The sequence below is a fragment of the Pelodiscus sinensis genome, chromosome 13 (genome assembly GCF_049634645.1).
Source record: "Pelodiscus sinensis isolate JC-2024 chromosome 13, ASM4963464v1, whole genome shotgun sequence".
Taxonomy (NCBI): Eukaryota; Metazoa; Chordata; order Testudines; family Trionychidae; genus Pelodiscus; species Pelodiscus sinensis.
This window is the reverse complement of record NC_134723.1, coordinates 22,008,014-22,035,778: the sequence shown is the minus strand read 5'-3', so window position 1 is coordinate 22,035,778 and position 27,765 is coordinate 22,008,014. Positions and strand designations below refer to the sequence as shown.

Sequence of the window (27,765 nt, the reverse complement as noted above, 5' to 3'; positions counted from 1 at the left end):
CAGATTGCCTGGGTGCTCTCTTTCGAAAAAGCTGGCTGCTTTTTCGAAAAAGTTGTGGCTGTCTAGACAATTTCTTTTGAAAGAAGCTTTTTTTCACTGCCAGGTTTTCCCAGCCAAAACGCTGCCAGGAGTTATCCCACACCCCATGTGCTGGGCCAGCGAGGTGTGTTTCCCCTAGCATTGGCAGCCCTGGGCCTGGCTCAGAATGAAGTGATCACAGAGTACAAGCAAGGCGTCGAAGCGCTGGAGTCACTCTAGGACCAGGGCCAGGGCAGGAACAGTGACTGTGCCTCCCGAGGAGGTGAGGTGAGCGGCGAGCTGCTTGAATCCAGACATCCTGCTTACCAGAGAGTATGGGACGCCCAGCTCCATCCCCACATGGATGAAATTCTTGAGACCAAATAAGCCCAGGCCCAAATGGGAGCTAAGCATCAGCACCAAAGAGTGGGGGAGCTGTGCAACGGGGAGATGGCAGCAAAGTGAAGTAAGAGCCTGGGGGAAGGGTGTCCTGAAAATAAGGCAGCGAGGCCCATACCATGACCCCTGCTCCTGCCTATCTGACAAGCTGCTGCCACACTACCTTCTGCCTGTCCTCACCACGGAGGGAACCTCTGCCATGGGGCACCAATGCATTTCTTTTCAGACTGAACTTCACGGCAGCTGGCTCTCAGCCCCAGGGGAGTTTAATCCTCACCGTTAATAGAGGTAAATTAGGTGCCTGACCCACCCCTCCACATTCAAGGGAGTGTCCCAGAAGGGATGTCTTAATTAAAAGCCTATCCCCCGCATTAATATCTCAGGCCCTGGGAAAGAGGAGTCCGAGATATCTTTGTCGACTGTCGGCATCACATTGCCCAGGCCGGGGCTCTGCAATTGTTCCTCTGCCCTGTGGCCTGCTTCCATGGGAGCAAGAGTGTGGCTGAAAAATGGGGCCCAGACATCCACTCACCCTGAGTGGCGCTGCTAATCTCACGCACACGGCTGGGGACATCAGTCACTGATAAGACAGACCCCAAGGATGGGGGAGATTCATCAGCGGATGAGCGACAATCACTGGTGGTTCTTGTCAGTGCGCCAAGAGGAGCTGTCATGGTTCATCAGTGAGCTGGGTATTTCTGTTCAGGACATCACCACTCAGCTAGGGCAGCAACCCCATTAAATTCTCTCAATAAACAAGCACTTGAATCTAAGCTAGTTAGTTAATTACCAGCTGTGTTAGACTTGAGTTATGTTAATGACTAATCCATCACAAATTGGTGACAAGTCCCCGAACGACTCAGGGGACTAGGAAGCAGAGTCATTACCACACAGGCGCAGCCGTGGGTGGGTCTGAGTGGGCCGTGGCCCATCCACTTTGCACCCAGAGTGGGGGGCCACTCGCCCCCTGCCACACCACCCAGTGCTCCAGCTGGGGAGTGGGACAGGGGCACTGCAACTTACCCCAGCCCATTTTGCCCAGCATTACAGCCAGGGAGCAGGGAATCAGGGCATAACCCATCATTGGCCACATACCCGAAGTTGGAGCCCACCCAAGTGGGCCCTTCTAGCTACATCACTGCTCAGCTCATCTTTCCATCCTGGCAAACATGCACAGATGATAATGGGTGATGTATGGCTCTGTGGGTAAATGCAGAGATTCTGCTGAGTTAAGAATGTACTTGGACTTAGCCATTTTGCCAGGCCCAGGTAGGTAGTGACTGAGTTTTGCATTTTGGTGAACCACATGAAACAAGATGGTGAGTCTTAGAGCAGTTACTTGCACACAATAAAAGCACCACAATTGGTAGATTTCCTCGGGCTCTCAATGCCTGTGGAAGTGGTGGATGCTTCCCAACCAATGGGAACTGGGCTCTGTCCCCACCACATTCATATCACACAGGTCACTGAGTAGCAGGCGGTGATGTCTTTTGGTCACTACCAGCCAGTTCTGGGTCTGAACCTGTTCAGGGGTAAAAGGGTTTGTGCCCTGAGCCTCTCTGCTATCCCCTCTCCCTGTGCGAGGCCCATAGTAGCTGTTGTTCTTACACAGAGGGGGACAAGATGGGAAGAACTTACAGCCTGTTCCCCACTTTCAGCAACGGGATTTTGGAAGGATGACAATGATCCCCTTGCAGCTTGCAGAACAAGTTCACTTTGTGTTATCTCAGGGGCACCGCTCACAGGCACTTCAAGGGTTAGCTCATCTGTGTGTCTCTGAGCCGCCTGCTTCTCCACATCCTCCTGGGTTTTGGTACCTGGGAACTCAACTTGGGTGGAGAATCTCTGCAGGTCTAGCTCGGTGCACTCCACTGGGGCATGGGGCCACTTGGGCTGCATCTCGGAGGCACATGATGAGAGAGGAGTCGGGGCCTCTGTGAATCCAGCTGGGTCATGCCGGGCATCTGAGGATGAACAGCCACCTGCAGAACAGTCGCTGCTCTCTGAGTTTCTTATCAGGGGTTGGGTCTCCAAGATGCTCCTTGCCAGCTGGAATTTAGGACTGGAGCTGACGGCTATCACCTGCGCATTGGGCTGGAGAGCAGGGATGTGCAGGCCTATGGCTTCACCATCCGAAATGAACTGAACTGGCTCAACAGGACCTGGAAGCAGAAACCTCCTGGCTTAAAAGTACAGGGGTTCCCCCCCCCCAAGCTTCCCCACAGCCTGGGCTCCCTCCAATCAGCCATTCCTTTAAACCCCATCTCCACAGGGCATTGCACTGCAGTTGCTTGTCTCCAGCCAGAGAAGACAGGACTACTCAGTGCCTTTTGTCCATGAGGTGACAGTAACCATTGTTGAGCAAAGCAAGGCTCCCCGCTCTTCTGGGGCTAACCACCAGCCCTTCTCCCCAGAAAGCACTCCCTTCTCCCCAGCCCACACAGCCCCAGGTGAGACACACTGAAGCTGGCCGAGAGGAACCTACATGTTCTTGGTGTGAGTGCAAACGTCTTTTGAGTTCAAAACCATCCCCAGGCTTCCACCCTTCATCCAGAACCTAGAGGAAGATTCCTAGTGGCATTGGGCTCTTCCACCTCCATTTTCCCAACTTCTGGACACGTGGGCTATGTCTAGACTGGCATGATTTTCCGGAAATGCTTTTAACGGAATGGAAAATGGAAAAGTTTTCCATTTTCGCGATCGGGGCTTTTTTGTGCAAAACAAATCTCAGCTGTCTACACTGGCCCTTTTGCGTAAAAGTTTTGCGCAAAAAGGACTTTTGCCCGAACGGGAGTGTCAAAGCTTTTCCGGAAAAAGCACTGATTTCAGACAGTAGAACGGCCAGTGTAGACAGCTGGCAAGTTTTTCCGGAAAAGTGGCTGATTTTTCGGAAACAGTAGCCAGTCTAGACACAGCCCAGGAGTGACCCTGGTAGCAGAGATTTTGATCCCCCCAGGGGTTGCTCCTTTCTGCCTGAGGAATGGAAACTGAGCAGACATTAGCGTGTGGGGGTCACACCCCAGCCTGATCTCCCCACCCCCCCGATCCAAGCAAAAAGAGCAACAAGGGAAGTTACCTTCTGCTTGTCTGGAGCAAGGGCTCAGGTTCTCCACACCCAAGCAGCAGGGACTAGACATCTGTTCGTCACAGGGAAATCTGCTTGGCATGGCTGAGGCCTGGAACATCACCCTCTGAGCCGAGAAATTATGAGTCTTCAGAAATACTTTAAGGATAAAGAGAAATTGATATCAGCAAAAACCTGGCTTGTTCTCCCAGAATACACTAGGCTAGCAGTTCTCATCCAGCTGTCTGGGACTGTGAACATGTTTCAAGGGGTCTGCCTAGCAGGGCCAACATTAGAATCACTGGGGCTCATGGCCGGGGGGCCTGATTCCCACCTCTTGGGGCTGATGCCAAAGCCTGAACAACTTAGCTTTGCAGGCAGCCCTGTGGTATGGAGATTTGGGCCGTGCTGCTGGGCTGTGGAGTTTTCATGCCATGTTGTCGGGGTGGAGGATCCTCAGAAAGAAAGCAGCTTGAGAATCTCTGTGCTAGGCCATCTGGGGCAGCTATTTAGTTGGTGACTGTAAAAGTCAGGAGCAATCAGGGCTCACCGCCTGGCATGGAGAGGGCTAGTGCTGTGCACTGTTCCCCATGCAGCTGTGCCAATGGACCCGAACTCCTCCTCCTTCCTCCTCTTTGCCTCATCCTCTTAATTGCTTCACTCACTGCTGTTCCTGTCCTGTCCTCCCTACCCCCACAACTGCCAACATCTCAGTCTTGACCCAGCATCTGGAAGAGAAAGCATTGGCCTTGAAAGCAACAAGCCAGCGCTCTGAATCAGAGCCCTAGCACCCTCCTCCTCTTCCGTGCTATTTCTAGGGAAGACGGGGCAGGGGAAGGAGAACCAGAGGGATCCTCTGCATTCATTCACCTCGCTGACACTGGCTCTTCCAGAAGCGCTTGCCGAAGATGATGGCGAGTGCCAGCAGCACCAACACAATGATGACCGGTACACTGCTGGTTAGCGCTAGGAAGGTGGCATTTTGGGAGGGCACCAGGGCAGTCCTGGAGCTGCCTGCAAACACATCAGCCAAAGAAATGTGTCAGAGTCGCATCACCACATGGTGTGTGGCAGGATGCTACAAAGAAAGCAGACAGGGCCAGTGCAGCTTGGATCCAGCCTGGAGTGATTACTGCATGACCAGTTACCAGGATATTAAACACATACACACAGATGTCCCTTAGGACAAGAGGGCTCAACCTGCAAGTTAAAAGCACTTAAGGGGCTTAGGAGCCTACTTCCCACTGATGGTCAAAGAAAGTTAATGGACTTAGACACTTAAGTCATTCCTAAGTAGTGACTGCCAGACATAGGGGATATTTAATTACAGCCAGACATAGGGGATATTTAATTACATGCACTCTGGCCTGATCCACTCCTTCCACCTCCGGTCACTCCTAGGAGTCTAAGTCCATGAACTTTTTTTGACTGTCAATGGGAATTAGGTTCCTAAACCCTTGAGGTGCTTTTGAAAATGGAACATTATAATCCAGCGCCATTCAACAGCACAGTATTTTTAGCTCATTTACAGATGGAGAAACGGAGACACAAGCAGTTTAAGTGACTTGTCTGCAGTGAGTGTGACTCATGGGCAGAACCAATTCCCCAGGAGGACTGAGAAACAACAGCTAAAATGATCTCCCGGCTGGAGAATGATTGCACAGCGATGGGGCTGATTTTCCTTCATTTTTAACAATACAAATAATAAAACACTGCAGAGTAAAGAACAGCTGAGCTGTTGTGTCTGACCATATAGATGCCCCCATTTATCATGGCACCTCTGGCCTCACATGCCTCTCTCTTCCCTACATACGCTATCTGTGCTGCCTTGGTTAGAACTTACTGGGGTATCTACTGCATGAAACTTCAGAACAAAGACTAGACATTCACATGACCAAGTGCAGCCTCTGCAAGGACAGAAACAACAAAAACTCTTAATCTTCATGTTCCAGGGTAAAAGATGATCGACAGTGGGGATCAGGAGGGAATTTTCTTTTGCACACTTAAGGCAAGTCTGCACTACAGAATTATCGCTACGTCCCTTGAAGGCATAAAAAAATATAAACCCCAAACGACGCCTCTTATGGAGGTAAATTAACTAAGCAGGCAAGAGAGAGCTTTCCCATCAGCTTAGAGCAGTGGTCCCCAATCTTTGGGGCTGCCAGGTGCCTGGGGGGCGGGGCCACGCAAGTGCCACGTGCCCAGGGCTGGCTCGAGCCATTCCTGCGCCCTGGACAGCAGGCGTGCGATGCATGTGCGGCTCCACCCCTGGGCGCACGGCACATGCGCAGCCCCTCCCCCCCAGCGCGTTGTGCACTGTACAGCTGCAACTGGGTATGCGGCGCCTGATGGCAGCTCTAAGGGGTGTCACGTGGCTCCTGGCCCTGGCGCCTGATGGCAACTCTAAGGGGTGCTGCACGGCTGGGTGCGCGGTGCTCCTTACAGCTGCCATCAGGAGCCTCCCCACTAGGTTGGTGCCCTGGGAAGCTTCCCGGCTAGCCCCCCCCCCTTAATTTGGCCCTGCATGTGTACGGGGGTGGTGCCACACATGCGCCACACACCGAGGGGCGGAGCTGCTCATGCGCCACGTGCTCGGGGCGGGGGCTGCGCATGCACCACGCGCCCAGGGCGCAAGAATGGCTTGGGCCGACCCTGATCACTCGGAGGGTGCACATAAATGCCCCAGCGGGTGTCATGGCGCCCGCGGGCATCGCATTGGGGACCACTGGCTTAGAGTGTCTTCATTAAAGCACTGCAGCAGTGCAGCTGCACCAGAGAAGCATTTTTAAGTATAAACCTGCCCTTAGTTATACTATGAGGGGATGGACATCAGATCAAGCATGGAACAGGGCTATTGTCGGAGACAGGGATATTGACTCTCATGCTCCACTGGCCCTCTCCACGCCATCACTCCTCCCACTTCCTGTTACACCTGTAGGGCTGTACCGTGTGCCCTGTGACATGACACGTTACATAGTGAAAGGTAGCAGGTTGGAGTGCTGCTGGGTACATACATTGAGGCTCAGAGGAAGGGGTCTGCTTTGTGCAGGGGATGCATTCCAGATCCTGCAGCCCGCCAATCCGGGTTTTCCTGTAAAACCTGCCAAAGAGAAAGCAGAGAATGTTTTAGCAACTGGACATGCAGTTAAGGAATTGTATATATCATCTTTTTGAACAGCACCTCCCTGAGTCCTACACGTGCGTCTGTTGCTACTCACTAGGGATGTCAAATATCGGTTAATTGAATAGTCGAGTAACCTCATGAATTCTTATTGGTTACTTGACTATTCTACAGTCCCCGGGGGCAGGGCTGGCAGCCAGTGCTTTCCGGCCTCACTCTTGAGGATTCCCCTGTCATTCCAGGCTGCTGCATCTCTATCAGAGGCAGCAGTGCAGGGTGCCAGGTGGTGGCTGGTCCACAAGGAAAGCCAGTTTAAAAACCAGCTCCCCACACAGACTGGCTGACTATCATCTTGTGCTGCTACCTCTGATAAAGAGGTAGCAGCATGGGGTGGCAGCAGCTCCTGTCTAGGGTTGGTCTGAGCTCCCGGACCCAATGTGAGCTGCAACTAACCCAGGCTACCTGCTCCTAATACACTTTAAATGCAGAGCTGCATCAGGGGTAGGTCCCAGACCTGTTTCAAGCCAGGACTGAGCCAGACTGCTGGCAAGCCCACTAAAAAAATGTACAGGCAGTCCCCGGGTTACGTACAAGATAGGGACTGTAGGTTTGTTCTTAAGTTGAATCTGTATGTAAGTCGGAACTGGCGTCCAGATTCAGCCGCTGCTGAAACTGATCAGTTTCAACAGCGGCTGAATCTGGACGCCAGTTCTGACTTACATACAGATTCAACTTAAGAACCCCAGGCATCCCCAAGTCAGCTGCTGCTGAAACTGATCAGTGGCTGATTCCAGGAAGCCCGGGGCAGAGGCTTCCTGTAGTCAGCCACTGGTCAGTTTCAGCAACGGCTGACTTGGGGACGCCTGGGGCAGAGCAGCTGGGGTGCTGCTGGGTTGGTCCAGTAGCGCCGTCGCTAGACCAACCCAGCAGCACCCAAGCTGCTCTGCCCCAGGCGTCCTGATTCAGCCGCTGCTGAAACTGACCAGCAGTGGCTGAATCAGGACGCCTGGGGCAGAGCAGCTGGGGTGCTGCCGGGTTGGTCCAGTAGCGCCCAGAGCGGCGCTACGGGACCAACCGGCAGCGCCCCAGCTGCTGTACCACAGGCGTCCGGAGCAAAGCCGCGGAGCACACGGGCAGCGGACAGCCCAGACGCGTCTGGGCTGCCCACTGCCCGCGTGTTCCGCCACTTTGCTTCCTCTCCCTGGTCTGCTGGAGACCAGGGAGAGGTCCCCATTTATAACTGCGGATCCGATGTAAGTCGGATCCACGTAACTCGGGGACTGCCTGTACTGGCAAATGTGTGGGGGGAAGGGGGGAGGGTAGTGCGTGTAGTCTATAGCATTAACCTATACGCTTTTGGTTATCGATTAATCGACTATACTATTACATCCCTACTACTCACCCTGGCAGACATTCCCCACAGTCGCCATTAGAAGTGGCAGTGCAGTTGGATTTCTGGACTCGGTTAATGAGGAGGCAGGAAACACAAGGTTTGCAACCATGATGCCCCCAGCTGTCCTTAAACCTCCTGGGAGGGCAAGCAGAGCACAGTGCATCTCTTCCTTCGCCATAGCCACACTCCTGCAAGAGACAAGTGCAGGGCCTTGACTGAGACAAAGAAACAGCTTCACAGAGGGAAGCAGCTGTCCCATTCTCCAGAGGCAGAGAGAATTCTCGGTTGCTTTTGCACTTTGGGGATCCCACGCCTTTTCACTGCACTGAAGCAGACAGCAGCAGTACTGTGCCTGTGCAAACAAATGGGGCAGCCATTCTGCCCTCAGCAATAGCTCACACATTACCTCAATCACTTAAAACTTGTTCTATTGCGGGGAGGGGGGAGCTGGTGTAATGTGCCCCAGAGGTGGGAGGCAGGGTTGCTGTCAGCTGGGATCAAACAGTATGAGCTAGTCATAATTATAGCAAGCTCACTATCCACAATGGAGTGTGTAACTCACACCCATTCAGTGTGGCGTCCTCTCCCCTGTGAGTGGTGACTAGATCACATCTAGAGGCTGACAAGTCAACAGTTTCAGTGAACAGAGATAGCTTTTAGCTCAGGCCTACAGGCTCATTTTTAGAGCCAGGGGTCCCAGATGGACACCCTCTGCCAGGGACCCACACAAGGACAGAAACTGGGAGTGGGTGAGGTTCTGTGATCTGCAATGTGCAGGAGTTCAGACTAGATGACCAGAATGGACCCATCTGACCTAAAAGTCTATGAGACATTGCATAAACCTGACCCGGGCACTGGAGGTATCTGCCAGAGGGATCTTTGACTTCCCTTGGGAGGTGGGGACGATACACTCTTCTTGGTGTTTATGGAATAAGATGCACCAGTTTGAAACCTCTCCTGACTTACTGGTACTTCCATCTTCCCATCCTCCTAGCCCCATCCCTGCATCACTTATCATGATGAGTGGAATAGTCTAATGTCCCTAGCCAATGAAACTCTGTTCTTATGAAAGGCAAAGACACCCATATCAGAGAAGGTTCTAACACTACAGTACACTTCTAATAAAGACTAGCAGAGGATTCATCTAGCACCCCCAGTGCCAACAATCCAGGTTCACCCAAGAACAGCCAAATTACCTTGGAAAGTTCCAGTCCGGGGCCACACTCCCTACAGGGAACACACTTCCTGTGTTCATCCAGATACTCACTCTCTTGGCATTCCATTGGGTTTAGAGCAGTACCTCGGACCTGGAGAAACAACAAGGGTTATTACAAGTTCCAGAACACTCCTGAGCTGAACCAAGTGTGTCTTTCTCTGGGAAAAGCTCTCTCATTGGGAGGAACTTTCGCCTGCACTCCTTGTCCCAAATTACCATGTGCTCTAGCAGACACTTGAGCTGCACCAGGAAAACCTCACTTTAACAAGAGCAAAGCCATGTGCCTTCTTCCCAAAGGGCAGCATCAGGTGCAACTAGCTAAGCAGAACCACAGGAGGGATGTAAGTAGTGGGTCATGCATCTGCACTACCCATTCCTTGTGACATTAGGTGGCATTTACAAGGAAGTGAGGTGCAGTCTGAGGAGTCATGTTCATGTGATTTGGTGTGAAAACAGTGCAAGAGAAAATAAGTTAATGACACAGTCTTGGGTCAGAAGGCATCTGGTGATATGTAAGATGGGACACGGAACATAGCAAGGGATAACTAGCAAGGGAACCCTCCTCCTGCCAGCTCTGCTTCCAGCCCCCCCTTCCTCCTGGCCCCCTTCCTCCTGGCTTTTTGGGGGGTCTACCTGGTAACTCTAGCTATGATTAAGTTATTTATTAAGTTTTGCAATGGTAGACAAAAGTTTTGTGTGTCTGAAAACTATAGGTACAGGGGACAATTTTTCTTTTTTTGAAAAAGGGGTTCTTTATACAAAAAAAGATTAAGAAACACTGCCCTAGGCCACTGGAAAACCCACCTCACTGCTCAACCTTTAGTCCTTGGGAGTGGGACTGGATTGCACTGGCTACTGCCCCTGCCCCTGCCCCTGCCCCCAGGGACTGCAGAATAGTAGAGTAACCGATAAGATTTCATGAGTCTACTCAACTATTCAATTAACCGATATTTAGCATCCCTGCTCTCTACTTCTCTTATTCCTCCAGGCCCACAGACATAACCCATTTCTATCTATGCCACCATTAGAAGCTGTAAATGAAAAGGGTCCCTCACTAAATGTTCCTTGTTATGCCTTGTCTGCCTGCTCAGATCTGATCCCCTACCACTCTCCTGTGGGCTGCTGGACAGGCTTTTCCTACTATCCAAACCATCAGAACTCATCTGATGTGGACTCTCCACTAGGTAAGCACAAAAAGCAAGATATTAGTTATTACTAACTACTCAGAAGCACTGAGCATTATAAGCTAGAAAGAAAAGCAGCAAAATGCTATGAGGACTGCAAGCTAAGCCATGTGACAACAAGAAATTAAGGGTGCTAAATTTATCAAGCCAAGTAAAGCAACGATCGTAGGAGGGATGAGATCAGGGTCCATAAATAGCTTTAAGGTTACTGATACTATAGAGTGAATAAAGGGAATTTGTCATGGTCAAGGAAAGGAGGAAATGTTTAGGTTCAATATGAATGTGTAGTTAGGGCCCAGTTCATTAGACAAAATAGACAGGGTCCTGAACCATTGCCCCAAATATGAACCAACCACAGGTTTCAATCCAAGCTCATATCTGAAACTTTTCTCCACAATAGGCTGTATCCCAACACCCTCATCTTTGCATACATTCAGAGTTTGAAGTGCCAAGTTCACCATTGTTTAGTTTCATGGGTTTGCATCTGCCCATTGTAGAGGTAAAAACTTCAGATATGGTGGAGCCAGATATGGAATTTGGAATGGAGGTTGATTTGGGCCCATATCTATGAATAAAAACAAATGGAAGAAGAGCAAGCTCCCAAGTGACATGGAAAGGCACCCTTTACAAGGGACTCTTAAGAACAACGGGGATCTGATCTTGGTGGGGGACCCCAAGTGCTACCCTAATATAAACAATAAATAGTAATAAAAAAAGACCAGGCAAGGTGTGACAACAATAGGAACGGTGGAGGGTGTAGGCCTGCCAAATACAGTTTTATCCTGCATAATCTTTTCTATCCTTTGTATCTATGATTCCTTGCTCCTCACTCTGGTTTAGCAATACACGCTGTTGAAAGTTTTATTGAATTTCAGGTGTGAGTCACAGCAGTGGGATTTTTAAATTTTTCTTCTATAATAACAAAACCAGCGAAATCAATTTACTTGTGAAGTCTAATTTGTAAGTGATATTTACATTAAAAAAAACCAAGCTCACACATCATTGACATTGTGGGGGCCTCAAATACAGGGCACCACAGTCCCTCCTGGTCTCTGCTTGTGACACATAACAGTCTAATTTCCTGTTGCAGAGCTGAAGAATGAAATCACCCTTTAAATGAATTATAGCTACCAATGTGACATTATGTAACCTCATGAATTGCGGCCCACTTTTATAAACGGGATTTGGATTAATTTGTTGGTAATCTGTTGAGAACTACCTGTGAAGAATCTTCAGGGGGTAACCGAGTTAGTCTGTACAGGATAAACTTAAAAAGCAGCAAATGTTCTGGTAGCACTTTATAGACTAACAAAACATGCATATGGTGTCATGAGCTTTCGTGGGCACAGCCCACTTCTTCAGATGACCGGAATTTTGAGTTTAGGATGTGCAGACCCAAAATAAATAGGGGAGAAGGGAAAGAGGGGAAGGAAAAAGAAGAAGGGGGAGGGAAACAAGGAGAAGAGGGTATGAAAATATCCAAGGGAAAAACAAGTAGGCAGAGCTGGTAACCTATAAGCACCTAAAGATTGGATAGTTATTAGATAGGAAGGGTACTAACACAAGAATCTACATAGACAAAGAGCTGTTAGTACCTTCATTGAATGTTAATGTGTTACTGTAACTTTTTTGTAGTTTGTTTATATATTGTAACTGAAACCCCATTTTAAACTGTTAATACATTGTGGCTGCATCTAGACTGGCAAGTTTTTCTGCAAAAGCTGGAAAAACTTGCCAGCTGTCTACACTGGCCGCTTGAATTTTCACAAGAACACTGACGATCTAATGTAAGATTGTCAGTGTTCTTCCGCAAATACTATGCTGCTCCCGTTCAGGAAAAAGCCCTCTTGCGCAAATGTATTTGCGCAAGAGGACCAGTGTAGACAGCTAAAAATGGTTTTGCGTAAAAAAGCCCCGATGGCGAAAATGGAGATCGGGGCTTTCTTGTGCAAAACCGCATCTAGACTGGCACAGACACTTTTCCGCAAAAACTGCTTTTGCGCAAAAGCGTCCGTGCCAATCTAGACGCTCTTTTCCGCAAATGCTTTTAACGGAAAAACTTTTCCATTAAAAGCATTTGCGGAAAATCATGCCAGTCTAGACATAGCCCGTAAGTAAAGTGATTCGTCATGCATCTGACGAAGTGGGTCTTTGTCCACAAAAGCTTATGCTCCAACACTTCAGTTAGTCTTTAAGGTGCCACAGGACTCCTTGCCACTTTTGCTGATTCCATATTGTAACTGAAATCCGATTTCAAACTTTGTACTGCCTTATCTCTGTTTGGGTATGTCTACACTACCCCGCTAGTTCGAACTAGCGGGGTAATGTAGGCATACCGCACTTGCAAATGAAGCCCGGGATTTCATTTGCATAAGCGGGGAGCCGCCATTTTTAAAACCCCGCTGGTTCGAACCTCGTGCAACGAGGTGTACCGGTAGTTCGGAATAGGAATCCTAGTCCGAACAATCTAGTTCGAGCCCCGTGTAGCCGCGGGGTTCGAACTAGGAGGGTAGTGTAGACATACCCTTTGAAGTTAGGTGTGTGACTGTCATCTCATTTAAAAGTGTGCATGTTAGTGTGGGTATAAAGGGATCAGTCCTTGAAGCCAGCCTTTCTGAGTAACTAACTGCCAGCAAAATCTTGACGGCCAAAGAACAATGCAAAGCCCTGTAAAAGAACCTATCCAAGAAGCACTGACAAAAGCCCCATCAAGAAAAAAAGATTAAAGTTCCATCTGCCATTAACTGATGACTCTCGGTCAGACAGTGCCCTGGCGCAGTGAGACAGGACAAGATCTATAGACTAAAATATATAAAAACTACAGAATTAGGACTTTCAGTTCTGTAATCATCCTCCAGGAGCATCAGTGTGCACTGTCATGACCCAACTCCCCTCCTTCCCCAGACCACCTGGCCAATGGAATAACATAAACAACTGAGGCTGGTAATGATATCCCAACTTTAGAACTGTGGTGGACAATTTTGGTAGCTAGGGACTATAAATGAATTCTGCCAAATAAGATTCTGATAGTTCTATTTCTACAAGTGTAACACCGTGGACTATAATACTTGGGTTAGTTCTGGTTGTTGGATTTAATGTGAAGGTACTGCTGGCCTGTGACGTGCTAGTAGTCAAACTATATGATCTGGTGGTCTTAAACACTGTAGGTACATAGACTCATAGACTTTAAGGTCAGAAGGGACAATTATGATCATCTAATCTGACCCCCTGCACAATGCAGGCCACAGAATCTCACCCGCCCCCTCCTAGAATAATCCTCTCACCTATATCTCAGATATTGAAGTTCTCAAATGGTTTAAAGACCCAAAGATGCAGAGAATCCTCTAGCAGTGATCTGTGCCCCATCCTACAGAGGAAGGCGAAAAACCTCCAGGGCCTCTGCCAATCTACCCTAGAGGAAAATTCCTTCCCGACCCCAAATATAGCGATCAGCTAAACCCCGAGCATGTGGGCTAGACTCATCAGCCAGACACCCAAGAAAAGTTCTCTATAGTAACTCCAATCATCCCTCCATTGGCCTATTTATCACTGATAGAGAAAGGCCAATTAGTTACCAAGATCATGTTATCTCATCAAACCACCCCCTTCATAAACTCATCTAGCTTAATCTTAAAGCCAGATAGGTCTTTTGCCCCCACTATTTCCCTTGGAAGGCTGTTCCAGAACTTCACTCCTCTAATCAGGGGCAGATGACTGTTTTGCGGGGCCCCGGGCAGCATAACTCCGCGGCCCCCCCCTTTGCCACGGCGCATGCGCCGCAACGCCATGCGCATGCACGGTGGTGCCACGGCGCATGTGCGGGGCTTTTTAAGCGCGGGGCCCGGAGCGGCCGCCCCATTCACCCTGCCCTATATCCGCCCGTCTCTAATGGTTAGAAACCTTCGTCTAATTTTAATTCTAAACTTCCTAATAGCCAGCTTATATCCATTTGTTCTTGTGTTCACATTGGTATTGAGCTTAAATTATTCCTCTCCCTCCCTGGTATTTATCCCTCTATGTTTAGAGAGCAATCATGTCTCCCCTCAGCCTTCTTTTGGTTAAGGTAAACAAGCCAAACTCCTTGAGTCTCCTTTCATAAGGCAGATTTTCCATTCCTCAGATCATCCTAGTGGCCCTTCTTTGTACCTGTTCCAGTTTGAATTCATCCTTCTTAAACATGGGAGACCAGAACTGCATACAGTATTCCAAATGGGGTCTCACCAATGCCTTGTATAACGGCACTAACACCTCCTTATCTCTACTGGAAATACCTCACCTAATGCATCCCAAGACCATATTAGCCTTTTTCACGGCAATATCACAATGGTGGCTTATAATCATCCTATGATCAACCAGGACTCCAAGGTCCTTCTCCTCTTCCATTATTTCCAACTAATGTGTCCCCAGCTTATAACTAAAATTCTTCTTATTAATCCCTAAATGCATAACCTTACTTCTCACTATTAAATTTCATCCTCTTGCTATCACTCCAGTTTACAAGATCATCCAGATCTTCCTGTATGATATCCCGATCCTTTTCTGAATTGGCAATACCTCCCAACTTTGAGTCATCTGCAAACTTTATTAGGACACTCCCACTTTTGGTGCCAAGGTCAGTAATAAAAAGATTAAATAAGATTGGTCCCAAAACTGATCCCTGAGGAACTCCACTAGTAACCTCCCTCCAACCTGACAGTTCACCTTTCATAGTCTCCCCTTTAACCAGTTGCTTATCCACTTCTCAATTTTCATATTAATCCCTATCTTTTCCAATTTAACCGATAATTCCCCATGTGGTACTGTATCAAATGCCTTACTAAAATCGAGTAGATTAGATCCACTGCATTTCCTTTATCTAAAAAATCTGTTACTTTCTCAAAAAAGGAGATCCGGTTGGTTTGGCACGATCTACCTTTTGTAAAACCATGTTGTAATTTGTCCCAATTGCCATTAACCTCAATGTCCCTAACTACTTTCTCCTTCATCATTTTTTCCAAGACCTTGCATACTACAGATGTCAAACTAACAGGCCTATAGTTACCCGGGTCACTTTTTTTCCCTTTCTTAAAAATAGGAACTATATTAGCAATTCTCCAGTCAAATGGTACAAGCCCTGAGTTTAGAGATTTATTAAAAAATTTTGCTAATGGACTTGCAATTTCATGTGCCAGTTCCTTTAATATTCTTGGATGAAGATTATCTGGGTTTCCCGATTTACTCCCATTAAGCTGTTCGAGTTTGGCTTTTATCTCGGATATGGTAATATCTACCTCCACATCCTTATTCCCATTTGTTATGTTGCCATTATCCCTAAGCTCTTCATTAGCCTCATTAAAGACTGAAGCAAAGTATTTGTTTAGATATTGGGCCATTCCTAGATTATCCTTAACCTCCACTCCGTTCTCAGTGATTAGCGGTCCCACTTCTTCTTTTTTTGGTTTTTTCCTATTTATATGGCTATAAAACCTTTTACTATTGGTTTTAATTCCCTTTGCAAGGTCCAACTCTACATGACTTTTAGCCTTTCTCACTTTGTCCCTACATGCTCTAACCTCAATAAGGTAGCTTTCTTTGCTGGTCCCTCCCATCTTCCACTCCTTATATGCTTTCTGCTTTTTCTTAATCACCTCTCTGAGATACTTGCTCATCCAGCTTGGTCTAAAACACCTGCCTATAAATTTTTTCCCCTTTCTTGGGATACAGGCTTCTGATAGCTTCTGCAACTTTAACTTAAAATAATCCCAGGCCTCCTCTGCCTTTAGATCCATAAATTCTTTAGTTCAATCCACTTCCCTAGCTAATTTCCTTAATTTATTAAAGTTAGCCCTTTTGAAATAAAATACCCTAGTCTCAGATTTATTTTTGTTTATCCTTCCATTTAGTTTGAACTGAATTAGCTCATGATCTCTTGAGCAAAGGTTGTTCCCTACAACCATTTCATCTATGGTCCTCACTACTCACCAAAATCAAATCTAAAATGGCATCCCCCCTTGATGGTTCAGCAACTACTTGATGAAGGAATTCATCAGCTATCACATCTAAGAAAATCTGAGCCCTATTATTATTACTAGCACTTGTTCTCCAGTCTATATCTGGAAAGTTGAAGTCTCCCATGATTACGCAGTTTCCATTAGTATTTACTTCATTAAAAACATTAAAGAGGTCTCTATCCATATCCAAATTAGATCCCGGTGGTCTATAGCACACCCCAAGCACTATCCCAGGGGAGGATCTGATAGTTTTCTTCCCCAATGTGATTTTTGCCCAGACAGACTCTGTCTTCTCCATTCCATCACTTTTTATTTCTTTACAATCTACCTCATCATTGATATACAATGCTACTCCACCACCTTTACCTTTATTTCTGTCTTTCCTAAACAGCACATACCCTTCAATACCTGTACTCCAGTCATACCTAGTATTCCACCATGTTTCTGTTATTCCTATAATATCTGGTTTTGCTTCCTGGACCAATAGCTCTAGTTCCTCCATTTTGTTACCTAGGCTTCTCACATTGGTGTACAAACATCTTAATTTTTGCTGTTTGGCCTCATTCACATTCTTTACCCAATTTTGCATGGACATTGAGCCTCCAATATGACCTATTAGACTAGTATCCTCTCTACCCTTCTTTTTTATGTACATTCTCCTACCCCCGGCTATATCCTTTCTTACTTCGTTTTTCTCCCTCTCAATACTAAAATCCGGCATAGAGATTACCTGAACATCTCCCAACCGTCTCCCCCAAATTCCTAGTTTAAAGCTCTCTTAATCAGTTGTGCCAGCCTCCATCCTAGAAGTCTATTTCCCTCCCTACTTAGGTGAAGTCCATCCCGAGAGAACAGTTCTCTATCTGTGAATGCCTCCCAGTGGCCATACAGCCCAAAGCCCTCCTTATAGCACCACTGCCTGAGCCATCTATTGATCATCATAATCCTGTCACACCTTAGTTGCCCTTCTCTAGGAACAGGCAGAATCCCACTAAAGATCACCTGAGCATCAATTTCCTTAAGCATCTTCCCCAGCCTGGCATAGTCTCCCTTGATTTGTTCCAGCGAGAATCTAGCCATATAATTTGTTCCTACATGAAGGATGATCAACTGATTCTTTCCCACTCCCTTTAGGATCCTCTTCAACCTCAGTTCCACATCCCGTATCTTAGCACCTAGCAGACAGCACACCCTTCTATTCTCTGGATCAGCTCTGGTTACAGGCCTGTCTATTCTTCTCAATCAAGAGTCCCCAATCATGTAGACCTGCCTTTTCCTGGTAACAGTGCAATTCTCTGGTCTATCTCTTGCTTCCTCTGGATGCAAGTCCTTTCCATTCCTGTTTTCCCTTGTAATCCTCCGTGTTTCAAGGGGCAGCACATCCCTGGCTCAGCTGTGTGGTAGCTCCCCTTTGAAACACCACCTCTGCATTTCAAAGGGACAGCGTTGGAGCCGGGGTCAACTGGAGACTCCCCAGCTGATCCTGGGCTCTGTGCGGCATTTCCCCAGAACCCGGGGTCAGCTGAGGAGTCCCCAGCTGACCTTGGGCTCCGCGCAGAATGAGTCCCCCACTTTGAGTCCTTCGCTGACCCCAGACTCCGTGGCTTTGAAATGCACAAGAGCCCCCGCTGGGGCTTGTACATTTCAAAGCAGGCACCCCTGTGCAGGCTGGAGTCAGCAGGACTTCCCACTTCCCAGCAGGGGCTCTTGTACATTTCAAAGAAGGAATGCAGAAGTGCCTATTGACTAGTCAAGTAGGCAATTAACTGCAATTTAAGAACCTTCATCTAAACATTCCAGTATCAGCCTGCTCATTGATTTTATAGGGAAACATTTATATTTTTCTGTAGTAAGGAAAATCTACAAACTTGGTGTATCAAGCCTATTAAATTATTGAACCAAATGATTTCCTGATTTGTTAAAAATCTCAGTGAAAACATTTTCCCCGTATTTAAACACTTCTTTGTATTTGCAATAGCCATTCAAAATACTGCAGTAGAATTATTGTAAGATGTATCGGGAGTAGCCGTGTTAGTCTGTGATTTAAAAAATGAGTTGTCCTGTGGCACATTAGAGACTGGGGCTCGCCAAGTAGCGGCAAGCCCTGCTCGCCAGCTGTGCGGTTCTGCACTCTGTGCATGCCGCTCCCAGAGTTACGAATATATTACAGACCAATACTTGGTCCGTAACTCAAAGTGTTCGTAACTCGGATCAAATAGAGATACATGGCGACCGCACTGTAAGCGCAGATCGTCGTTCGTAACTCGGACCCGCATTTACGACCGCTTTGGTCATAAGTGAGGATGGTTGTTAAGTGGAGGTGGTCGTAACTTGGGGAGCGGCTGTATATATATATATACAGGGCTCGACAAATTAGTCAATCTACTCGCCCGGGGTGAGTAGATTTTAAGCCGGCACAGCGCCGCAGCACAGTCTGCACATGTGCAGTGTGCCAAACTGCGCGGCTGGCGAGCAGGACTCACCGTCACTTGTCAAGCCCTGTTTTTATATATATATATATATATATATATATATATATATATATATATATATATATATATATATATATACAGAGAGAGAGAGAGAGAGAGAGAGAGAAAGAGAGAGAGAGAGTCAGGGCTTGACAAACCTGGTGAGAACCACTCGCCAGCCCCGCACTGCGCATGCGCCAGACCAGCACTGCACATGCGCGAAGCACCGGTGAATGGTGCACTCGCAGCGACCGGCTGAAATCTACTCGCCACAGGCAAGTAGATTCAGCCGTTTGTTGAGCCCTGTATATAGTATTATGAGCTTTCATGGGCAAAACCCATTTCTTCAATCAAGCTCATCTGATGAAGTGCATTTTGCCCAGGAAAGCTCATTATACTATAGATATTTTTGCTAGTCTCTAAGGATACGTCTTCACTAGCTCGTTAGTTCAAGGTAGGTAGGGTAATTAGGGCAAGCAGAGTTGCAAATGAAGCCCGGGATTTAAATATCCCGGGCTTCATTTGCACGTTCCCGGGCGCCGCCATTTTTAAATCCCCCTTAGTCCGAACTCCGTGCCCGCGGCTACACGCGGCACGGAGTAGGTAGTTCGAATTAAAGATCCTAATTTCGAACTACTGTTACTCCTCGTAGAATGATATTTAAATCCCGGGCTTCATTTGCAACTTCGCTTGCCCTAATTACCCTACCTACCTTGAACTAATGAGCTAGTGTAGACGTACCCTAAGGTGCCACAGGACCGCTCATTTTTATTGAGAGTTGGATTGGTTTGGATCATTCGTGTAAAAACATTTGTTCTGGTAAACTTGCAGTTTTCTGCAGTTCCACCTTTCTTAGCCCACTGGGTTAGATTGTGGTATTTCTGCCAAGCCTCTGTGAAGGCACAGGAGACACAACCTCTCTCCGGGATGGACCAGTGACTGCAGTGGATGAATTTGATTGTCACCCAGGTGCTCCAGCCATACTCTGTAGTACAGTGCAGATGAGAGGCTGGCCCAGCCTCATCCTAAACCCCTCTTATAGATAGCTTCATACATCTCAAGGGAAGTGCAAGACCCTGCATGCTCAGAGCCCAGGGAATGCATAGACTACAGGTAAAGAAAGCCCTTAGGTAGCTGCAAAAGGGAAAGGAACCTTCATACATGCACAGCACTCCATCTTGCAAGAACCACTCACAGTATGGCCTTTTAACTGGACAATAGGATATTTCACAGAGAACTTAACAAGCTAGACTGGCATCTTGTACTACATAGATCTACAACTACAAACTGAGGCCCTGATCCAAAGTCCATTGAAGTCATTGAGAGTGTTTGGATCAGGCCCTATCTAACTCCCACTTTCCTTAAACATTGGTCAGGCTTCATATTCAACTGAAAACTTTTTTTTTTCTTGAGTAGATGCTTGATTTATAAGTATCTAAAACACTGAATTGAAATAAAAATTCAGGAACTGTTAGCAACACTGAGATTCTTTTCAGGAAGCTTCCTGGCACTTGAGAGTAGATTTTTTGGTTTATAATCTATTTTTGGTTTCTTACCCACTGATTTTAATAGGCTTACTTGCACAATGAGATATTGCTCAATATAAATAAAAAGTGGCCGATTCTTTTATCTGGGTTTGGAAATAAACATGTCTTTCATTGAACTTGTATATTTTCTCTAAGTCACAAAAAAGTCCAATAAGTGTGTAATTGGTAATCACTGAGGCTTTTAGCTTGTTTACTTGTTTGTTTTTAGAAGAATATTTTTCAGTGCCTCAAATTTTGGACAACCAACCTTAGCATCCATCTTATAAAAATCAAACCTTTTGAAAGTGTCTTAAGCTGACTTCCCACTTGTATCTTTTGAAAAGCTTGATCTGTTTTTGTCTTATTTTGACCCTTGACCCAACCATAATTAAATGGCCAGTTTCTTGAGGATTGTAACAATTTTTGTACCACCCAAATTACTCCTTTTTGGTTTTGTCCTCTTTAATATCTAATACACAGAACCACAGATAACCCGCCATTCACACCCAACTCACAGGAAAAAAATACTGACTCATTTGTAATTAATGTTAACTACATAAAAGTGCTTAGTAAATTTCAGTTGCTAGACAGAAGTATTTAAAATATTGATACAATGAAGCACACACCCATAGACAACATAATTATAAACATAGCTCAGGAAATTAATTTTTATGACTTACAGAAACCATTATTGACTACTATAAACTGCTAGCTCATAATTTATTGTTCAACTTTAATATGAAGTTTTGGAACAATGGAAAAAGTTGCTCATAGCCATTAATAATTGCAGGTGCTAATACTAAGATCAGTATCATAGTTTATAATAAATGACTAAATCACGGGATTATTAATATGCACTCTTCAAATAGTATTTTTCGCTGCCTGCAATCTCAGCCTTGAAATCTACTCTCAGAGCTCTGCCTTAGGCTGTGGTTTATCATCAGACACGCCACCCCCGCAATGGCTTACACAGTGTTCCAACTTGCAGCCCGCCCTTCCAAGCTCAGGGGCACAGTGGTGTCACCTACCACTCTTTGGCAGGCAGGCAGGGTAGCGCGGGGCTCATTCCAAAGTCTGCCTTTGCAGGGATCAAAATATCTGGGCCGTCTGCTTCCCGGAGAAAGCGCTCAGCTGAAACCCCATCTGCTGGGAGTGGGAGGCTGAGCGATGGCTCCAGACTGTACCTGCAAGTCCAGACTTGCCCAATTACCCACGTGCCAGCATGTTTCCTTCCTCGGCGGACCCTTGGCACCGGTATCCCTCGGCTCCGGTATCCCTCGGGGAACAACTGAGGGCCCGGCCTTGCAATTCAGTGCCGGGCAAACAGAACCTGGTTTGGGAGCGCGGAAAGTCGTGGAGGAGAGTTAAGAAAAGGAGCGGCCCGTAGCCCGCTTTCCTCCCTCTAGCAGCTGGGATAGGCTCGCTCACCACAACCGCCAGGAGCCTTTCCTCCCCTGAACCACGAACGGGAAAGAGCGAGGGGCGCTCCGGCGCGCTGGGATATGCCCAGGCGTGTACTCAGCACAGCGACTCTGCAGCCTGCATGAGCCGGGCACGCACCTCCCCACGCCGGGCAGACCCAGCTCGAGTGGAAGCAATGCACGGGGCCGGGACGGGCACACGCAGCCCTGCAGACAGGTAGGTGCAGCGTGCCCTGGGACCTAGCGATTACAGCCGCTGCGAGTCGGCCCTTCACGGCTGGCTTAGCATCTAGAGAGCGCCTGGCACCTGATCTGTGGGCACATCACTGCCCTGTCCACGAGAGACGGGCGGGCAAGTGCCAAAGGCATCAGCTGCCAGGCAAACCTGCCCCCTTTTACCTGCTTCCCCGCCGCAGCGACCCGATGCGGGCTCCTGAGCGAGTGGAGCTGTGCTGCTCTGTCCCCCACAGACGGGCCTGCTGGCCCAGGTCCCCACTGATGAAATCAGCTGCAACACCCCCCAGCGCTCCAGTCACCCTCCTGCCCTGGAAGGACCCACGAGAAGCGAAGTTCCACCCCGAGTCTCCTTCCCCCCAGGCAGGACCGGCTCCCCATTGGATATAAGCAGCCCTCCTGGGCGAGGCTATGCAGATCAGCCTGCCCAAAGGGGCGTGGCCTGGAGGCGCTTAGCAAAGGAATTGATGCTGAAGGAGCCTCTGGCGAGGCCGGGTTGGGGACTGTCTAAGGGGCAGAGTAAGCAGCCGTGAGGAGAGGGCTGGGAAGGGGTCGCAGCAGCATAGCAAACCCGAGTAGTTTGGGGTTATTCCTAAAACAGCAGCGATGCAGCGGGATTCTGCAGAGCAGCCGCGCGAGATGCGGGAGAACACATCAGGACAGAGCAATGCAATGAAATACAACAGCACGACCCTCACAGGGAGTAACGCCGTCCCTTATAGCCACCCAGGACAAGAAAAAGAACAGGGGAAGTGCAACGATAAGCTAGGAGAAAATAGTGAATAGAAATACAATGGAAGCATGATTAGAACATTAACACAACTGAGCTGCCTCAGGATATAGGGTGGAATATCCTGTAATGAAAACTGCACCACAGTTCAGTGACAACAATCAAGTAAAATATAACACATGACAACTATGAACCCATACACAAGAATGGCAGGGATACCAGCAAGCCATATAGGACTGCCACTTGAACAGAAGAGTCATGCTGAACACAGACAGGGAAAACCAATCACAGACATGCCCTTATTTGGGGTAGATGCTAAATATATTGCACCTGTTGGAGAAACAATACTTTGGTCCACTATTATTAATTTTTTACTACTGTACACTGGACTGGATCCCATTGTTCTAGACACTGTGCAAACAGTAGAAAAAACAGCCTCTGCCTCAAATATGTTCATAATTTAAGTCTAAAACAATAGACAAGAGCTGGAGACAGAGAAAGGGGGGAGGGTACAAGGAAATATTAAGGCTAGAAATGGTCATACAAACTTGGATGGAACTGTCAGAAAATACAGCTTGTGAACACAGAAATACTTTGTGAAATCGTATCAATGTTGCTGAGATGTTGTTTTGGAGAAATGAAGGTGAAAATTTCCCAACAATGTTGAAAGGTCCCATTTGTATAGTTTCAGCACAAAGCATTTCAATATTTTTGAAAAACTTTTTTTTTTTTTTTAATATTGCATTACTAGCAGATGTACCGGCATTGCTCAGGTCTTTAACTGAAGTAATTTTTTTAAAGTACATGCTTTATTTCAGTTGTTGTATTTTTACAAAATGAAAGTAACTGAAGGCTAGAGTGAGAGTTTGGGGATAAGGAGAGGCACGGGTGGATGGCTTAGGTCAGAAGATTGGGAAGTGGCGGGGGGAGGGCCTTAAGATATAGGAAAGCAGAAGGAGGTGGGGGGGCCTGGGGGAAGGAAATGGGAGTGCAGAAGTCAAGAAGTCCATGGAGCCTAGCCAGCACCCCACCCCCAACCCCGAGTGTCCCCTCAAACAAGCTGCAAGATGGAGCGGGGCACTGGAGACTGGGGTTAGCTCCTGATGCACCACCACCACTCAAGGCTCAGGACAGGGGGCTGGGAGGTGTGTGTGGGGGCTTATTCAGGCCGTCCATGGCAGTGAGGTTGGCGCTGCTCTGATGATGGCTCCTACCAGGGGGCCATGTCAATGCTCTCCAGCCAGCGGCTCCTCCCAAAAGGCCAGGGCTGTGTTCCCCAGAGGGAAGCACCTCCTGGGAGGGGGAGATCCAGGTCTGCACACTTGTTGGGTGGGGGTTAGAGCTCTGTGGGCTGGTCCTGGCTTCCAGCTGCCCCTGCAGCCTGCAGCTGCCTCAGGAGGGGCCTTGCTTGGGGTAGTGGCCCCTCCCATCCTACAGCTTGTTGGGGGGGAGCAATGCTTTGCGGGCTGGTCCCGATCTCCAGCTGCTCCTCCCCCCCATCAGCTGGTCTGGGGGGGGAGCAGTTCAGGGACTGACCCTGGTCTCCAGTGTCCCCCTCCATCCTGCAGCCTGTTTGGGAGGGTGCTCTGTGGGGCTGACCAGGCTCTGTGGGCTGCCCCTATCTTCAGGGGCCACCATGGTCTGACGGCTGTTGAGGTAGAAGTGAGGCTCTGGGGGCTCACCCTGACCTTCAGTAGCTCCCCTGAGGTCTGGGGGGGGAAGCTCCAGGGGGATCCCACCAGTCTCCAGTGCCTCTCCTCCTGTGACCTGCAGGCTCTCGGGTGGGGGGACAACTCTGGGGGCAGCTCCTCCCTCCAGGGGCCCCTCCACTTGCCTCCAGCCCTCTAGGCAGCCCGTACCACTCTCAGGCACAGAAAACAAGTCTGACTGGGCTTGAGCTCTGCCCACTGCTCCCAGCTCTGGCTCAGGGTCTGTCTCCCTCTCCAGCCATATCCTCAGTTCAGCTGGCATCACCCTGTCTGTGCATCCTACACCACACCCTGCTGCCCCAGTCTCTGGAGAGCTGCTCATGCCCAGCCCCATCATGCACTTAGCCTGACTCTGCTTTGGCTCCAGCATTAGCCCTGCCCAGATCCCCCCTCCCAGGGGTCACTCCTTAGCTAGGATATTTCACTCCTGCTCACGCCTGCTGTCTGGGTGGGAGGGGCTCTGGCCCTACCTGCTTTCTGTCATAGAGTTCAATTGTCCAAGTGATACTCTTGGCCACTGTGGCAGCACCTACACCTCTGCTCTGCCTGGATGTAAGTGAGAGAACTGTGGCCCACCCAGGCTCACCTAGGGCTAGACCCAGTTTGCCCCACACCAATCTGGAGGGGGTTAATGATGCTGAGATGGGGCCGATTAACCAGATAGGCCAGAGCTGAGGGGAATTAGATGGCCCATGTAATCCCCTGAATAGTGATGGAACCCAGTTGAAAAAGAAGGGGGAAGGGTAAATCCAGGAAGCTGAGAGAAAGGGGAAGGTGTTTGGGAACTATAGTGACAAGTAGCCAGCAATTTCTCCATGGGAGAAGGGAGTTTGGTGTGGCAAACCCACAGAGTTGGGGAGCCAGAAGGTAGGGCTGAGATGTAGGCAGGAATCCAGGGAAACAGCAAACAACTCTTCTCTGGAGGGAAAGCTGACCCCAGTTACAGGCATAGGCTCCCTGGACTGGAGCTTGGAGCAGCAGGGAAGCTGAGATTCCTGTACAAGCAAGTGAGGAAATGGCACAGACCAGGCGGTGGAGCACAGCCTGCCTCGGCTGGTTGTCCAGGGAGACTTTGTTGCTCCCAAGAAGGGAGGACGATAGTGAGCTGGTTGGGAGATGGAGTCATGAAGAAGGAGACCATGGGGTAAGAAACTGACAGGAGGGGGTATTAGGCCTACAACCAGTTAATCCCAGAATAACCAGGAGTGCTCTGATGGTGAGTGCTGCATGGCATAACTATCACTAGCCCAATATATGATCAAGGGACTTGTGCATATTGAGCTGAAGAAAGGAATTAATTTGTAACTCAACCATAAACTAATAGTGGACTGAAAAAACAAATAGGAAACTAAACTTTAAGGGGCTGTGCTACAACAGACATGTAATGGTTTGATCTTTTGAATTTGTTATGCCACAATAGTATTACTTTGAAAAGATTCAGTGTCTTTAAACATAGCTAACTAGAGAGAGCACTACAAATACCTAATTTTAATACTAATTCATGGAAACCTTTAATCTCTTCACTCTTGCACCAATCGATTTTTATCTATGGAACATCCTTGATTAACTGAGAACATAACCAGGCAGTGGTACAGCAATCAGGTGTATAAACTATGAGATTTCTTGATCCTGAATACTGCACCAGTATTCACATCACCCTCAATACAACCCCCAAATTCTATCCCAGAATGCACTTTGCCTCAGTATAAAATGTGGGGTGTATCCTCAGGATTTGAGTTTTCCTTTGGTTATTCCAGAATTCTGGCCAGGAAGCTGAAGGTGAACCTTCTCTTGTGCTTTACAACTGGGACATCAAGAAGGACCACATCCATTTATCTGCATGGTAAGAACACATCTCTTGGAATGCACCTTATCCTAGAAAGCAGTAAAGGGATTAGAATGGAGAATACACTGTAGCAAAAAATTCATCCTCTGGTTCCCAGAGGGAATGGACTACAAGGGATAGTAATTAGCTAACTTGCCCTGGAGCTGGCGAGCCTAGGATCATGCCAACCCTGACTACAGAATGAACCCCACCTAAGGAGAATCAGACATTTTCCTATAAAGAGCAGAAGATGGCTGCTGTAAGGAGGAAGCACAGGAGACTATGCTAGGATTTAAAGTGAGGCGCCTGCAGAGAAGACTCTTGAACTAGAACAAAATACAGGACTGTGTAGCACTTTAAAGACTAACAAGATGGTTTATTAGGTGATGAGCTTTCGTGGGCCAGACCCACTTCCTCAGATCAAACAGGGGAAGAAAATAGTCACAACCATATATACCAAAGGATACAATTAAAAAAAAATGAACACATATGAAAAGGACAAATTACATTTCAGAACAGAAGAGGGATGCGGGGGGGGGGGGGGGGGGTAGAGGAAGGTAAATGTCTGTGAGTTAATGATATTAGAGGTGGGGAAAGTATTTTGTTTCAGCTACAACAGACTAACACGGCTACATTTCTATCACTATTCTTGAACTAGAGGAATTGTTCCAGCTAGGAAGGGCTGGGAATAGACAAGCAAGACAGTAAGGACTAGTCAGACCAGGGGAGTTTAGGCTGTACCCCACTGAAGGCTGGAGAGAAGGCATTTATGTTTAGTTTTGAACTTCAAGTTAATAAAGCAGCAGATGCTAAGAAGGGTTGTTGTGAGTGGATGGGACTGGAAATTTCTGTGGGGCAGTGGTTCTCAACCATGGGTACAGGCACCCTTGGGAATACACAGAAATTTTCCAAGTGGTATGTGAACCAATGTCAGTAATGTAGGGCTGCGTCTACATTGGCATGATCTTGCGCAAAAGCAGCTGCTTTTGCGCAAAAACTTTCTGCCTGTCTACACTGGCCCCGAGTTCTTGCACAAGAACACTGACATTCTAATGTGTGAAATCAATGCTTCTTGCGCAAGAACTATGATGCTCCTGCTCAGGGATAAGCCCTCTTGTGCAACTGTTCTTGTAGACACGCTATATGAATTTCTTGCGCAAGAAAGCCCTATGGTTAAATTGGCCATCAGAGCTTTCTTGCGCAAGAGAGCATCTATACTGGCATGGATGCTCTTGCGCAAAAGCACATGCCAGTGTAGACGCTCTCTTCTGGAAGAGTTTTTGCACAAGAACTCTTCTGCAAAAGAGTTCTTGTGCAAGATCATGCCAGTGTAGACGTAGCCTAAGTACAATATTTATATTCCAGGTGACTTATTTTATAATTATAGGGTAAAGTAAGAAGTGTTTCAGGAATACCATGCTGTGACACTTGTGCATTTTTGACTGATTGTGTGAGCAAGTTGTC

At 47.8% G+C, this 27,765-nt stretch overlaps 1 protein-coding gene and 1 long non-coding RNA gene across 5 annotated transcripts in view; one reads left to right on the top strand and one right to left on the bottom strand.

Moving 5' to 3' along the window:
• Positions 1 to 430: 430 nt before the first annotated feature.
• On the bottom strand, positions 431 to 22,410 carry EDA2R (ectodysplasin A2 receptor). 3 transcript variants are annotated; one of them, XM_006125243.3, is made up of 7 exons: positions 22,203 to 22,410; positions 9,192 to 9,302; positions 8,005 to 8,183; positions 6,496 to 6,581; positions 4,352 to 4,495; positions 3,494 to 3,640; positions 431 to 2,579 (listed from the first exon to the last, which is right to left on the bottom strand). In XM_006125243.3, exons 2-7 carry the CDS (start codon positions 9,276 to 9,278, stop codon positions 1,915 to 1,917), a joined length of 1,308 nt encoding a protein of 435 aa, XP_006125305.1. In that variant the 5' UTR covers positions 9,279 to 9,302; positions 22,203 to 22,410; the 3' UTR covers positions 431 to 1,914. The 3 variants fall into 3 exon arrangements, with proteins under 3 accessions (XP_006125305.1, XP_006125304.1, XP_075796935.1); XM_006125242.3 differs by lacking the exon at positions 22,203 to 22,410 and adding an exon at positions 21,411 to 21,547; XM_075940820.1 differs by lacking the exon at positions 22,203 to 22,410 and adding an exon at positions 21,352 to 21,460.
• LOC142831217 (uncharacterized) overlaps positions 21,880 to 27,765 on the top strand; it is an 80,494-nt gene continuing 74,608 nt past the window's right edge. For both annotated transcript variants that reach the window (XR_012906881.1, XR_012906882.1), the window contains exons 1-2: positions 21,880 to 22,020; positions 26,234 to 26,319. This is a non-coding gene — a long non-coding RNA (uncharacterized LOC142831217). The remainder of the gene's footprint in view (positions 22,021 to 26,233; positions 26,320 to 27,765) is intronic.

Bases quoted from the DNA above. Each gene is read 5' to 3' on its own strand.
- EDA2R (XM_006125243.3), bottom strand. From the start codon at position 9,278: ATGGAATGCCAAGAGAGTGAGTATCTGGATGAACACAGGAAGTGTGTT. The intron at 8,184-9,191 runs GTAATTTGGCTG...TGTCTCTTGCAG, and splicing joins CCGGACTGGAACTTTCCAAG to GAGTGTGGCTATGGCGAAGG. The intron at 2,580-3,493 runs GTAACTTCCCTT...TTCTGCTTCCAG, and splicing joins TTGCTCCAGACAAGCAGAAG to GTCCTGTTGAGCCAGTTCAG.